Source organism: Orbicella franksi, chromosome 6 (genome assembly GCF_964199315.1).
Source record: "Orbicella franksi chromosome 6, jaOrbFran1.1, whole genome shotgun sequence".
NCBI lineage: Eukaryota > Metazoa > Cnidaria > Anthozoa > Scleractinia > Merulinidae > Orbicella > Orbicella franksi.
Window position 1 is genome coordinate 15,553,004 of NC_138150.1, and position 15,121 is coordinate 15,568,124.

The following is a 15,121-nucleotide window of genomic DNA, read 5'->3' on the forward strand; positions in this document are numbered from 1 at the left end:
TTATCTTATTTTTTTTCTTTTTTATAAAACAACTTTTTTTGTTTTAATTTATTTTTCTATTGTTACTTTCTTTCTTTCTTTTTATTTTGTTTTATTTTATTTATTTTTTTATTATGAAAAAAGAAAAAAATGCAGGAGGCCCATGGTGGCCATAGGCCCAGAGAGGCCACAACCCACTAGGCATTTCCACATTAGATATCCCACAATGCAGTGACAGTAAATTGCACAGTATAAAGCAGATCAGTGTAAGAATTTCAAAAAGAAAGCCATCTTGGGAAAACTTCAAAGAGAATGTTGCAAAAAGATAAGTAGAAATGAGAAAGGGGCAGCAGTAGCAGGAATGGATCGTTATTACTGTCCAAAGGTTGTCCTCCAATGCCGTGGGTAAATAGCAGAAGTATTCGCAAATAGGGCCATTGACTAAGGTGCCCCTTGACAAAGAGCAGATCATGGTCTCTTGTGAAAGGCCAACCCTACAGTCGCACATTAACACAATAGGGATGAGTCATAAAATGAAGGACGACCAGGATAAAACTAAGAGACGTTTACTCAGTGAAATCTACATTGCAACTGACTACGAATATTTAAGTAGGTTGAACTCGCAGGAGCAGGTCTCAAGAGAACTCACATGCTGCTAAGTTATACAGCGTCACGCATCACATTATAACAGATCCTAACGAGGGCTTCAAGAACCTGGACCACTTGATCTGGAGTTTAACAAAATTATTATGTTGGTGCACCTAAGCTATACAAGGCTATACAAGGCTATACAAGGGTGTATAACTAACACATCCAAATTGAAAACGTCTGGCAGACTTTTTCAATTCTATGGTTATGTCTTGGAAAAATATTACTAGAAATGTATTTCAATTTGCTCTCCATTCAAGAATTCATATCTTTATCTTGGTGTTCTAGGAGCATTTTGTTATGAGCAAAGGTACACCATAATGCTACAAAGTCGTCACAATAAATTTATTGTGTCTAAGTGGCACCACATTGCATGAAAGTCAGGGGCGTAGCCAGGATTTTTCAAAGGGAGCTCACACTGTGTCAAAGTGAGGGTACTTACCAGATTGTCATGGTGTTTTTGCTACCTGCTGTAGGTTGTTTGCTTAAAAAAGGCTTACAAAAGGAGGGCTAACGGGCACCCAAGGACCCCCCTAGCTATGCTTTTGAAAGTGATGCTTGTCATCAAATTTGTGATGTTTGGTTGGCATGCATTCAACTAGGATCTGTCAGCATACCTTGGATTTCTGGTCCATAACACTAAGTTCTTGACTTTGCTGACTAAGGGTTTACTTGAAATTTTGCTGATCAGTCACTGAATGTTGTTGACATTTGGTGACAAATAAAGCATGTTTTTACCCACTGCTCTAAATGATAGAATAGTTTTGGATCTATTGTCTGGAGGTTTGGACCCAGCAGGTTTCCATAGTAACAAAGTGAGACCATCATGTATGTATATGATTTTTTTTTATTTCACAAAGAAAAGTACTCTAAATGTAATGTGTTGTAAAGAGCCCTCAACTATGCGAATCACTGATATCAATATCATACTCTTTGTATTCAACTCTAGGCCACATCTTGAACTCATCCCATGGCAAATCTTTTTGCTGACTAAACATTTTTACTGGAAAATTGTCCTTTGTCATTTGTATCACAAGATCTTCAGCTTGAGGATCTAACAAAGCATTTCCCTTCAGTTCCTCAACTACAACTTCAAAGTTTGATATGTCAACAAAATTTGCTGAAACTGCCAAAGAATCTTCTAAGTTTTCTACTCTGTGTGGACAACCATAAGGAACAAAGAGAAGTTCTCCAGGTTCTAAAATGCACTGCCGAGGAGTTGCCCTACTTAAAAGAGGATGTTTATCAAAGTCTGGAGAACTCAGGTCAACATCAAATACGAGGTCTAGTGAATCCTCATAGTGTGGATAAAGTAAGGGTACCTCTTCTTTACTAAAGAAGGTCCACCTGTGACAGAAATGTAACAGTTAATGTTAGAGTCTCTAATAATTCTATTAACCATACATTTATTTTATAAGTTATTAAATACTGAAGAGAGAGAATGTGCTGTTGATGTGCATATTTAATTAAGATGAGCTGCTTATTTTTTCATGCTAAAAAACTTGAAAGTAAGAATTCAGAAACAGACTTCTTGCCTAAGGACTGTGAAGCTTAAAAGCAAGAGCTCTGCACTTTTAGAAGTTTCTTAAATTCCAAAGTTCCTGACGCAAGAAGTTTAATGGACAAGTCAGCTTTGGAACTTAAGAAGACCAGTTTCTCTGTGGTAATGTGTGAATAATGATAAACCCTTTATGCAGATAATTTTACCGAGGACAATGACTAAAATAGGGAAACTAGCTCAAAAGAAAATATCTAATCCTTGATCATTAATCAAACATTTTTCTTTAATTGTCTAAGAGCTTGATATTGCTCAAAAGACATAAATTATGTGAGAGGTGTCTGTCTGAAGAAATTTGCTGAATAGCCCCTTGCAGATGCTCAATTGAGGAAAGACTATTTGATGAGCCAAGGAAGTGTCTGTGTTGGCAGCTATGTTTAAAGCTGTCTGTCATTATGACCTGTCAGTTACACTTGATGATATATATATACCATGCATTACTGACCTTTTCCTGCCTTGAAAGAGTGCCATCCAGAAGTTTGAACCAAATGCATCCACATGAAGATCGCTGTGTAAACCTGAAGGTGCAATAAACAGACTTGGCCAACTATCCTGGTAGAGAGACCCTGGAAAAGTCCTTTGTAAGAAATCTCCAGCAAAATACTTGGGAATTACCAGTTCCTTGGCCAGTTCTGGAGCATGTGTTGGTATACTCCAGTCAAACAGGTAAAGAGGTTCCTGTAATGATTGCAGGGAGTCAATAAAGTCACATATTTTCATGCTACAAGCCGATTCAAGCTTTGCCCATTCTGTGGATTCTTTCACCATCCTTTTGAGGGGTGCAGTCTTGTTACCAACTACCTGTGAAGATAAAAAGAAAACTTGTGATATAAATATTCTGAAAATTTTTTCTCGCAAAAAGAAGAATAGTAAATGACTTGACAACTGTCTCAGCACAACTACATGGTCATTGTCCAGTTCCAGAAAATATCCATGCCCCCTCCCCCTAGTCTCCCATGCAGATGCTCTTTAAGCTCATTGTGCAATCTTTCACGTCTCATAAAGGTCCCTTCCCACACAGAAAAAAGCTGCATGACGACTCCAAGGAACATCTGTAACGGCTACACCCCACCCCACCCTCCACCTCTTGGTAGGCCATTGGAAATTCTGAAGGGGTGAGGGGTCTCAAATGCCAAAATTTTTAAAGAAAAGTATGAAGCTAAACTGGAATTTCCAAAGGGGTATGGAGGGGGGGGGGGGGGGGGGGGGCTTAACCAAAAGTTTCCATTTGGAGATTTGGAGATTTTCTGGAAAAACCCTTTGTGTTCTATAATTCATCATGGCAAGTTATTTCTTAAACTGTTTCATAATAACCCTTTCCATCCAAAACTTGACTGATACTCAATTTTTATCCAAACAAAATAAAGTCAGGCATGAAGACTGCAAGAAATAACGATTTCAAGAAATGCCTAGAGACAAGTGAGCAAATTAATTTTGTCTTCACACTGTTTTATTTTTTTGTGCTCGATAGCTAAGAATGGGCTAACACAGTATGTTGTATTATTGAGCTAAGAAATTGGATTAATTTTCAAACAACAGTTCTCCTAACTTTTTCCACATGTTTTAATTTAAATTATGGGATAGACAAAAATCAGGAGAAAATCTGCGACCCGGAACCACGTGTTCCGTGTATCGCGTCTCGCCCCGCTAATCCGCCTGTTCTGCAGGCTACACCCGGAAACGAATTACATAACGACGAGCGCGTGTCGAACTCTTGACAGCAGAAGACATGGCAGGTGTGTGGCATGCATTCATTTTTCACTATCTATGCTTCCTTGTACATCTGATTGGAGTAACTTATCATCTCTCGGAGATTAACCTGGAAGCTCACAAGACATATGGAGGAAGATTCAAGTTCCTGACATTCATAAACATGGTGTTACAACTTGTGTATTTCAACATGGCCACCGTCACCGAGCTTCACGAAGTCGTCAGGAAGCGAAAGAGCGAGATCTTCGCGTCTTTGTGCGACTACACGTTCGCCTGTTTTGTCTTTCCGATTGGTACGACTGTCAGTGTGTTATTCTGGGGTCTCTATGCAGCCGATCCGTACTCTTGCCAAACGCCCGAGGAAGCCCAACAAATTCCCTCATGGCTCAATCACTATATGCACACGTTCCCTTTGGTCACGATTTTAGAATTGTGTCTTATTCGACACAAATACCCGTCAAGAAAGAAAGGAGTATTGTCCGTGTTAGGATTCGCAGTTGCTTACACAGCTTGGGTTTTGTGGGTGGCGTTTGCTGCCGATATTTGGGTGTATCCATTCCTGAAGAAGTTGGACTCACTCTTCATTGCTGCCTTCTTCGCTTCAGCTTTTGCAGTTTCATTGTTCATTTACTTCGTTGGAGAGTGGGTAGCTGTACGCAAATGGGGACAAGATTCTTCCATGGAAAAGAAAACAGCTTAGCAATTAACTGACTTTCATGTGACTTGCGCTTTCGTGACAGCATTTAAACGTTCGTGACAGGTAGTTTCTTAATAGGAGTTCCGTGACAAGATAGGGACATGCGTGACAGAGTACAAAAAAATTGTCTGACAGTTGTCTACGTTAAAAAAGTGTTTCAGAATTTTTTGGGAAGATATGTTATTGTTTGCTGTATTAGTGTAGCCAACTACATAATACATGTACCCTATTTTCCCGATTAAATGCCACCCCCCAAATAAATGCTGGGTCTCCCAAGTAGATTTGAAAATAAGACCCTCGAGGAATTTATATTCAAGTTAAATCAAGCTTAAGGTATAAATATAAGATATACCTCTCACAAATGATGAATATAAACTCTAATTAACTGATCCAGACTCAAGTAAATTACAAAAGTAATTTGAAAAGAAAATGTCAGGAGCATTACATCAAGAAAACAGGATACCATTATTTTATTGCCAACCGAAACGCTGACGCTTAAATAAAGTCAATATTATTAGTAATAGCAATTGGACTGAGTGGAGCACAATTCTAGAAATTTCAAAATCTGACTAGCCTCTTCTAAGTTCAAATCCAAGATGGCACTTGCTTGGTCAAAATGTGTGCAATTGCTTGCCAAAATACGCCTGCATTGCAGGCTAAAATCGGACAAGTGCACAGTGCAAGGCTGATTTTAAATTACAAGCAAACTTTCTCCCTGAATTGTACAACATGAGGTCCAATTACTAATTAACCGTATCAATAACAAATTTCAAGATTGAAAAAGTCTTTTAAAGAAGCTCAGTCACAGTTTGCGCATATTGAAAAGTTTAGCCTCAATTTTTCAAATTTGTCTTTTGTAATCAGTGTTAATCTTCTCCATCCTTAGCCATCCTTGTTCCTTTATGGGTTATCATTATGTCTTTGGTGTTTTTCTATCTTATTAAACTGTTATTTTCAGGTTTCCTACCATTTAAAGGTAATTTTGTATGTGGCCAAAATACAGTGAAACCTCTGTAAAGGGTACACCCTTGAGACCTTCCCAATTGTCTGCTTGAAAGAGGATGTCCGCTTAATAAAGGTTTATAACAATTGTGCAATGTTTGTTAACAATTAACATTCAACGGTTCCCATGTACTGTAGTAAAGTTCCAGGTTGTTAACAAAGCTATCCAGAGTTCAAATTCATAAGCTTTCATCACCAACTTTAATTTGTTTGTAATAATGCCCTTTCTATACAGCAACGATAATACAGGTACAGTTAATCAACTATTTCAAGGACGTCATCCAATGCCACATTGTCAATTCAGTCCGGTGTACACTTAATAGAGGTTTTTAACAATAGAAATTAGCCACATACGATTTATTCTAGAGTCTGCGTCCTCTTAATAGAGGTGTACGCTGAACAGAGGCTCATTATAAAGGGAAATATAACACGTTAATTTCAGGACTAGGCTAAGTGTCCACTTAATAGAGGGTGTCCGCTTAATTGGGGGTCCGCTTAATAGAGGGTGTCTGCTTAATTGGGGGTCCGCTTAATACAGGTTTCACTGTGACTCAAAATACCATGACTGAGCTCCTTTAAGAACTTCTTTTGAGTGAAAAAGTCAGTGGTGTTTCCCATAAGCTGTAAAAACTGTAGGGAACAAAGAAGGAAGCCAATGAAGGTCACGTAATTGAAGTGCAAAATGGCTACTGTATCCAATTATTACAAAAAGTCGAAACCAGTGTAACTGGACACCCACACGATTGTGAACTCATTACATGACAAATAGGCATGTGGAGAACCAATCATGATCCAGAATTTTGTCATAGATATGATTATTATTGAAATAGTTGTCATTTCCTCATTGTTGAAGTTAGTCACAGTCTGTTTTAACAAGGCCTGTTGGATTTTTATTTCAGCTAACACATAGTGGTTTACTTCTAAAGGGGAGTCTATGCTGCTTAATTTCAAATCACGAAAGTGCACTCCACTTTATTGTGTTGTAGAAACAAATTCTCCCAATACAAACAAATACATGGACAGTGAATGGTTTTTCACCTCTTTGATGTGTTGAAAGTTCCAAGGAACAGAAGTCAAGGTCTTGACAATCCCTGTGATGATAACAGGGGTACCAGTCATGCAATAATCAAACAGAAACTCTCTTGCACAAAGGGTACTACAGTGGCGCCGCTCTACCTGAAAGGTAAGTCACTAACATAAACAGCGGCAGTCATGGAAGGTTGGCTGGCTTAAAGGGTAATGCCTCTGACACCCTTGCTGTCGAACAGTACTACTACAGCCTTCACTTGATCTGTAAAAAGCTGCTCACTTATTTTAATATTCCTCCATTTCCAATCATTCCACCCTTGTTCAATGGTTATATCCTGAGGGGTCCTGCGTATATTGGTCTATACAAGTAGACTCCACCCGAAAGAGGTACCTTTATCAAGTTTCAGGTAAATAAAAAAGGTAGGAATTTCATTTCTCAACTGGGAACACTTACAGCTATACATGTGGTGAAGTAGTGCAATACTGTTGTTTATTTTGGTGGGCCAGCCAATGGACAAAAAATACTTGTTGAGAAACGCATATTTATTATTATGAAAGTCATGGCAAAAAACCTTACCTCAACTGGTTGTGCCATCTTGTGCTCAAAAGATGGAGACTGCACAAGATGGTCAAGAAGGGAATTTCTTTTTTCCTCAAGCTCTTTGCCTCGCTGTACTTTTAAATGTAGCCAGGCTATATTCTTATCTTGCGGATCCAGCTTGGCAGCAATGTTTAGATTGTTTAAAGCAGATGAGGTATCTTGTAACAGGTCCTGATAAGAAGCTAATGCAGCACGGAGGACAGCATTTCCACGATGTGAAGCCACCTTTTCTTTTAAGACATAAATCTGCTGCTTCAAGTATGCTTTTCCTTCTGGAAGGCTTTTGAAAAAATAATTTTTGAAGTGGATTGAAGAAATATCTTAAAATTAATCAACATCAACAATCTCTGTAGCATTACAGTTTTGTGGCCAATATCAATCCTGAAAATATGTTTGGTGTTATTTTGTTGATCTAACATTTTCTTTACAGATCTGGGAAAGTAAGGCCACATGATTTGGTCTGCTTGGCCCAATGGTGCAAAGTAATAATAATAATAATAATAATAATAACAATAACAATAACAATAACAATAACAATAACAATAACAATAACAATAACAATAACAATAACAATAACAATAACAATAACAATGACAATGACAATGACAATGGCAATAATAATAATTATAATTATTATAATTAATATCTTTTAAAATAAATTTTCATAGAGCGGTTTTCAGTTGAGTGTCAAAAGTAATTAGACAATTACTTTGGTTTTGGTTTTGGTTTTACTACAGTTTGAGATTAGCTGAGAAGTCTAATTGGTAAGTAATTGGTTTTGGTTTTGGTTTTACGACACTCAATTGAAAACTGCTCTAACAGCAAGAACTTTATTAAAATCACCTTGGAAAACCTATAATAACAATAATAATAGATTTATATAACACTAAAATTTCTATAAAACATTCTAAAGTGCTTTCATAAAATATAAGAAAAAAGTGTCTAAAAATAATACAATTTAAAAACCATATTATAAAACTATGGCATGCTATACGCTAATTTAAAAAAGTAAGTTTTTAACTTTGAGGTTCATGGAAATACCAGTAATACATTATTCCAGTATTTTAATGACAGGATACAACAATGCATAACAGATTATAGCTAGTCTAAATAGCACTGGAAGTGTGGTGTTCTAATGGTTAGGGGGGCTTCAGGCACGGATCCATACGGTGGGGCCGGGGGGTAATCCCATATAAAAAGGAGGCGGGAGTTCATTGTACCTTTCAGGGATTAAAAAGTGTTTTTGGTACCTCTTAGGGTGTTCAGCCTCAAAAGGTCCACAGCGGGAGTTTTTGCGGCACCTTTTAGCGTAATGAGCCGAAAAAAATATGACAGGAGATATGACCTGAGTTTTGATTTTGTCTCAGAATTTGGTACCTCTTAGGGGTGGAAAAAATTTCAAGCCACGCCCATAAAGCAGGACCTTGGTACCTCTTAGGAGTTCTTTCAAAATTTCTGACGAGTACCCCTGTCCTTTTTATATGAGATTCCCCCCCCCCCCCCAGATCCACACTGGTTTTCACTGTATAACTGATCTCACTCTCACAATTGTATGTCAAGTGCTTGACAAAATGGTGATGTGTGTGCAATACAGTCAAACCTGTATTAAGCGGACCCCAAATTAAGCAGACACCCTCTAAGCGAACAGCAGCAGAAGTCCCATTGCCCCCCCTCACATTTATTATAACAAATACCAGTATTCAACGAAAACTTAAACTTGACTTTTATTGTTATTTCTATTGTTAGAAACCTGTATTAAAAGGACACTGCTAAAAGGATGCATGTTTTTCCCACGTTTCCCTAGATAGAGCTGTCGCAGAAATGCGACATTTTAGCATTTCATTTTGCTTTTACAGAGCTTAAATTCTTGTTTCATGATTGTGTGATCCTTCACAGATGGTCTCAATGAAGCTTAATGGGGTGGTGGCTTTTACGGCTAACAGTTCATAATTTGGCCTCTTTACAGCTAACGGTTAACAGAAATTTTAGAAATTAATCACCATTGTTTTAAAAAGTTAAAAATCAATTTCCATAGTTTAAAAAAGTTAAAAGTTTATTTTGATTACTGTGAAACACATTACGGCATAAGGTCTTAGCCATTCTGGGAAGGAAAAAGGTATTATTATAAGAATTTTAAACTAACATAATTACTACTTTCAAGGCCTTTTAATACTAGGGAATATTATATGAGCCCTTTAGGAAGAGTTCTGGGGAACCTGTTTTCAGTGGAAAACCTGTATTAAGCAGACACTAGCAAGGGTCCTGAGAATGTCCGCCTAACACAGGTTTGACTGTACAAGGTCCAAAATCGATCACTCAAATTTATGATTTAGCACCAGGCTCCCCTACCAATACCGCCCCCCCCCCCCCCCCCCGCGCCGCTTCCCCCAACTCACCTCCACTCCCACTCTGAGGTAAAATGCAAAATGACAGTGGTAATACCTACCTAGCAACATATTTGAGCAATGTATTTGGATTATCTGATTTTGGCATATTTACGGAATCTAGATGATTTCTGTCTTTTTGTCTCTTTCTCCACCATCTTGCCAGGGCAGGCCGAGCCCACAACACGCCTTCACTCTCTAACCCACCACATAGAGTTCTTTCCTCTACACGATCCACTTTCTGTCTTTTTCTCCGAGTCAGTTTTTCAGATTCTCCTCTTTCCTCTACCGGAGGCCATTCACTGAGATATTCTATGTCATTCACATACTGCATGTTTGTGGCCTTATCGTCTGCAGTCAAAAAGTCACCGGTATCCGCCATCTTGAATGTTTAGATTATTTGTACTAGATTCCAGTCCACCACGTTAGATCCTCCGCGCTGTGTAGATGGATAATGTTTTTGTGCGTTTACGCGCCGCAAGGAGCGTGGATTTTTAAAACTGAAATAGAGCTAATATATAGAGGGCGTCTTTATACGTTTGCGAAAATTATTGCACGTGTTTGTATTTCATATGCGTATCCGACTCCCTCGACTGGCGCCGCTGACCTATCAAAGCTGACTCTGACTGGAGACCAGACTGGAGACATTTCACGTGAGCAACTAGAAGAATAGTTGAAAATGTAAGTTTACTGTAATTCCAAAGGTTTGGTGTTTGTTTTAAACAGTTTGCGCCAGTGTTGTGACTTGATGTGATACATAGCTAACTTGCTTCACTTTTTTACCCCCCTCCCCACTTCTCCCCATTTTTTGCTCACCCCAGGCTAGTATCCATACGAAGGTAGGCTTAAGTTAATCTGTACAGTTTGATTTAACAAACACTAGACTAAATAGTGAGACAGGGCGTAATGTTGCATCAGCGTGATCAGTGATCCAAGATCACTCGGATCATGGTGCATCAAAGGAACCGGCTCCTTATGACCTATGATTCTAGTGGTCTTGGATCACTGATCCTGATTCAGATCACCCCCTAAGAAAAAGATCAACCCCCTGCCAACCCCCTAAGAAAAAGATCAAAGGTTTTCAAGACCCCTCAGAAAAAAGGTAATTAACCTTGTCAGAAAATCTCAAAAGCGTCCTCGTGACCTTCAGAAATTTTCGACTTATTCGTTATACCCCTCGGTAAATTACGCCTACGGACCATGACCTTAAGAAATTTCGACCTTCCCTTTTACCCTATCAGAAAATTTCGTCAACAGCGGAGGAGGGGGTGGATAAAAAATGGAATGGTCCATACGGATGTAAACAGTGCAAGTGATAGTGCGAGCTGACGTGTTGGAATGTGCAAATTGTTGCATGAGCAGCATAATTTTGAGGGTTTCTTGTGTACCAATCAGAGCGTTCATCAGAGTTTATTCTGTGATATTAGAGGTGCATTAAGTGACAAACTTGCAGCGCAACTTTTAAGCTCATTTAGCCTGCAGTGCAGGTGTTTTCCGTGGTTTCATGAGTTGTCGGTATTAGCTGGTGATTGAGTAAATTCGCCACCATGTTGGCTTAGGAAAAGTGTGCGGGGAGGCGGTGGGGGCAGAAGGTGGGGAAAAAACATCTGCTCACACGGGCTATGGAAACATGAAACACCCCCTAATCAGTTATGGTTCACTGATCTTCCGGAAATGATCAACCAGTTTGTGAAAATGAACTAAAAGCTAAGATTCAATTCCCATTAAAATCAAAAACACATGCAGAGTCCAAATGATACCAAACATCAGTGAGAATATGACGTGAAGTTTTGAAAAGTTGGCAAACAAAGCCATTCTTCGTCTGAGAATCTTTCAAGTCATTGAAACGGCAGGATTGATTTTGGAGTTGTACTAGCCAAAATATGTAGTTAAGCTGGTTACGCCATTTGTGCATGATTCTCTGCGATTTTCTAATCGTGTCTCCAACCCACTCTGACAGGAAATTTTGCATCTTACCAACACATCTTTGACAAGCACACTGATTTAAGCAGCAAACATACCTTTGAAACAAACAATTTTTTTTTTGGAAGAGGGGAGAATTTACTGCCTAATCTGGTTTTACTGTACAGTCTGTGCTAGTGAAGAGTGATCCAGATGTGAATCCCTTGCACTAACAACAGTAACGATTATTTGCGTAAGAAACGCAAAAATGTCTGCAGTGCATTACAGAGTTTCAATAATGTTTCATAGTGGTGTTAATCCATGATGACTTGATTGTCTGTGTGACTCCAATATATCGATTTACAGTTTATTGGTAGGCATCAATCTATTAGCTCCATGCTGCACCAATCACAGACTCTGTTCCTTTACAAATGGCATCTCTCAAACAAACAATGACTGCTGGCAGGCATATTTTTCCTTCCCCTCCTCCTCTCCTGATCCCTTACTCCTCTTTCAGCCTCACTCCTACTCCCAAGGACACTTTTTCATCTCTCCCTAGACCTCTTCCAAGTTTAAATCCAAGATGGTGCTCACTTTGTCAAATGTACTCACTCGCCAAAATACGCCTGTATTGCAGGCTACGCTCATTTGGATACCCCCACATTAAAGTTTATTTCAAGATAAGTGTGTTCACAATATAGTCACTTGTTTTCCATTGCAACCTGCTACATTTTTAGTTCCCATATAGTATGACATACAGAAATTAAAAGGAGCTGAAAGACTCTTTCTTATTGTCTGAAGTCTGGGATGTGTTATTCTAGAAAATCTTTGTACTCTCCTCATGAAAGGTTGTTTGGTTTGAACCCCTCAACTCCCAAGAAATTCCAGTTCAGCATCATAATTCCTGGGGGGTGGGGGAACTCCCATATAAAAAGGATTAGGGTGCTTGTCTGAGATTTCGAAAAAGAACCCCAGGGAGGTACCAAGATCCTGTTTTGTGGGCATGGCTTGAAATTTTTTTTTTGCCCCTAAGAGGAACCAATTCTGGGCCAAAATTAAAATTCAGTTGATTATCAAATATCTCTTTTCATTTTTTTTTTTCAGCTCATTATACCCTAAAATTTACCATAAAAGCTCCTGCTGTGGACCTTTTGGGGCTGAATACCCTAAGAGGTACCAAAGCTGCCTTTTTAACCCCTAAAAAGTATGACAAGCACCCTCATCCTTTTTATACTTGACTTAAATTTTTTGGATCATGTTTACTGTAGGCCAGCACTGTCAACCAATATATTGACTGACACTGGGTCGATACGTGGACCAAGTATTGCTTGACACTTGGCTGATACACGGCCAATATATCAGCCAACAGTTGGTCAAGTTATGGTTGAGTATCAGTTGAATGCTGATCAAATTTGGGTCCTTACTTGACCAACACTTGACTGGCAAACATATTGGCTGATGTATGGACTGATACTCGATGGATACCCAACCCTACACTCAACTATGTCTTATACTCAACCGACACTTGACCGACTGTTGGCTGATACATTGGTCATGTATTGGCTCGGGGTTGACCACTACTGTATCGACCGATTGTCTGTTGTTTTATTGGTGGATAGTGTCAGCTAACAGTACCTACAGTTAACACAATCTAATTTTTTGGCCCATGAGAACCCCACCCCATGTACGCTTGGGAGATAAGGGTATGGGAAGCAGGAGAGCAGGGTATGGGAAGTGAGAGGTTCTGACCCCCCCACCCCGCCCCTTAAGCATAAGCCAGCATTAGCTGCAGCAGGCACTTGCTCTACACATGTTCAGAAACCATTATTAAAACTGAACCCATGCACACAATGAAAATGGAGCCAGGATTTTCTGGTTCTGGTCTTCTACTTTATCCAGAGCACTGGGCTTTCAGTCACTGCTGACCAAATACATGCAGGCTCTGGGGATGAGATTGGTCTGTCAAGTGATGGATTCACATCATAGTTAAGAGAGGGAGAGGATGTGAAAAGTGTAAGAGTTGTTCAAGCTGTACCTGGGAGTAACAATTCTGATCTGAAAGGGGTTCCACATTGATAGCAAGAGACTGCTCTGAGTTTCCTTTTCAATTTAATCATTGAAGCACTTCAGGCAACTGATCCTGAAACAATAGTAAATCCCTATGGTACGCCATGGTCCAAATGATCTGAGATCATAAAGCCTGATCCAGATCATCCCTTAGGAATGCAACCTAACATGCAACCTCTTCATCATTTTCAACTCCAGTTTCTCAACTGGGAAATTATAGGGTTTGAGATGTTGAATTTAATCATATTCAAATTCAAGACAAGAAATTGGAAATCATTTGCAAAAAGTTCATGTATGTATTTCACTTTGTTGAAATTTTCAGAGTTTCTACTGAATCCCAAGCTTCACATGGCATTTGAGCAGTTATTAAAGGCACTGAACACCCTTTTTGAGTGCTATAATGGATTAAAACTGTCACTGGCAAGCCTTTCTGCTAAAGTCTTCAACACTAGGGAGGGTGCTAGAGATCAAGCAGCAAAAATTAATATTTTTGGCACTGAAACAAGATGGAATCTTTCCTTCTACCTAAAAACTCTGAAGCGTATGAGCACTGCCATGGAACAAGCAGACTTCAAGAAGGGCAACATGCAAGCCAGTAGCGCTCATGACACACTGACAGCTCTGAATGATGAAGTCCAAGCAGATGGCATGCTTAAAGCACTGGAAGCTGTAGTAGCTGAACGTCAAAAGCAAGAAGAGAACAAGAGGGAAAGCAGCAATGCTGTGGATAGCACCATCGAGAGAGCACTCCAAGGAGCAAGCACACTTGTAAAGGATATCACTTGGGGTTTACTTGGTTACATCAAAGAAGAGATGCATAAAGCTTTAAATGACGGGGAACTTTTCATTAATGCAGATGTGTTGAAGCAAGAAGTCGAAAAAGTCAAAGAAACAATAGCCCAGGTAAAGAGTGCAGGCAATGAGAATATTTTGGCACTTGGTAATATTATTTCCATGATGGAAGAGCTGAGTAAGGATGGAAAATGTGACGAGGCTTTATTGAAGTCTCTGAAGTCAAATGCTGAAGCCCTCAGCAAATCTTGCGATGAGAAATTACCAAGCGTGAGTCCAGAGTAGACTCCAGAGTGAGTAATTTTAGCACGACAGGTGCTCTTTACCTTTGACTACTTGGTTCTGATGATGATGATGATTGGTTGTGTTCTGATTTCAACTGCTGCCGTCAGTATGTGTAGCTAGTCCACCAATATTTTGTACTTACTTTGTAACATTATTTTTAAACTTAAAGTTGTCATTAGAAATTAATAGCTAGTAACGTTTTATTTTTATTTTTTTATATTTTATTCTTAATTTATTATTCAACTATGCTGTACATAGCCCACAAATATTTTTCACGTTATTTATTAAATTTAAAAAAAATTCTCACTAGAAATTAATAACTAGTAATTTTATATTGTTGTTGTTGTTTTTGTATTGAGTGTTATTTTTGATCTTTATTTCTTTTTTATTGTCAACACCTAATTAGTGTAAATTACACTAGAACATTATTGTACATTAATAAAGTCAATCTTGCAGTCAAAACTTGC

At 38.8% G+C, this 15,121-nt stretch overlaps 3 protein-coding genes across 4 annotated transcripts; 2 read left to right on the top strand and 1 right to left on the bottom strand.

Moving 5' to 3' along the window:
* Positions 1-81: 81 nt before the first annotated feature.
* Positions 82-10,424, bottom strand: LOC145489800 (uncharacterized). Its single transcript, XM_081468853.1, has 5 exons — positions 9,671-10,424; positions 7,201-7,504; positions 6,633-6,770; positions 2,631-2,986; positions 82-1,974 (listed from the first exon to the last, which is right to left on the bottom strand). The coding sequence occupies exons 1-5, from the start codon at positions 9,988-9,990 to the stop codon at positions 1,524-1,526; spliced, it is 1,569 nt and encodes a 522-aa protein (XP_081324979.1). The 5' UTR covers positions 9,991-10,424; the 3' UTR covers positions 82-1,523.
* On the top strand, positions 3,391-6,564 carry LOC145489807 (androgen-induced gene 1 protein-like). The gene has a single exon (XM_081468863.1). It carries the CDS (start codon positions 3,915-3,917, stop codon positions 4,593-4,595), a length of 681 nt encoding a protein of 226 aa, XP_081324989.1. The 5' UTR covers positions 3,391-3,914; the 3' UTR covers positions 4,596-6,564.
* Positions 10,425-10,426: 2 nt separating the features above from the next.
* On the top strand, positions 10,427-15,119 carry LOC145489806 (uncharacterized). 2 transcript variants are annotated; one of them, XM_081468861.1, is made up of 2 exons: positions 10,427-10,447; positions 13,900-15,119. In XM_081468861.1, the coding sequence occupies exon 2, from the start codon at positions 13,926-13,928 to the stop codon at positions 14,652-14,654; it is 729 nt and encodes a 242-aa protein (XP_081324987.1). In that variant the 5' UTR covers positions 10,427-10,447; positions 13,900-13,925; the 3' UTR covers positions 14,655-15,119. The 2 variants fall into 2 exon arrangements, with proteins under 2 accessions (XP_081324987.1, XP_081324988.1); XM_081468862.1 differs by lacking the exon at positions 10,427-10,447 and adding an exon at positions 10,458-13,798.
* Positions 15,120-15,121: the final 2 nt, after the last annotated feature.

Bases quoted from the DNA above. Each gene is read 5' to 3' on its own strand.
- LOC145489807 (XM_081468863.1), top strand. From the start codon at position 3,915: ATGGCAGGTGTGTGGCATGCATTCATTTTTCACTATCTATGCTTCCTT.
- LOC145489800 (XM_081468853.1), bottom strand. From the start codon at position 9,990: ATGGCGGATACCGGTGACTTTTTGACTGCAGACGATAAGGCCACAAAC. The intron at 7,505-9,670 runs GTAGGTATTACC...TTTTTTCAAAAG, and splicing joins TTGCTCAAATATGTTGCTAG to CCTTCCAGAAGGAAAAGCAT. The intron at 2,987-6,632 runs GTGAAAAACCAT...TTATCTTCACAG, and splicing joins ACTTTCAACACATCAAAGAG to GTAGTTGGTAACAAGACTGC.
- LOC145489806 (XM_081468861.1), top strand. From the start codon at position 13,926: ATGGCATTTGAGCAGTTATTAAAGGCACTGAACACCCTTTTTGAGTGC.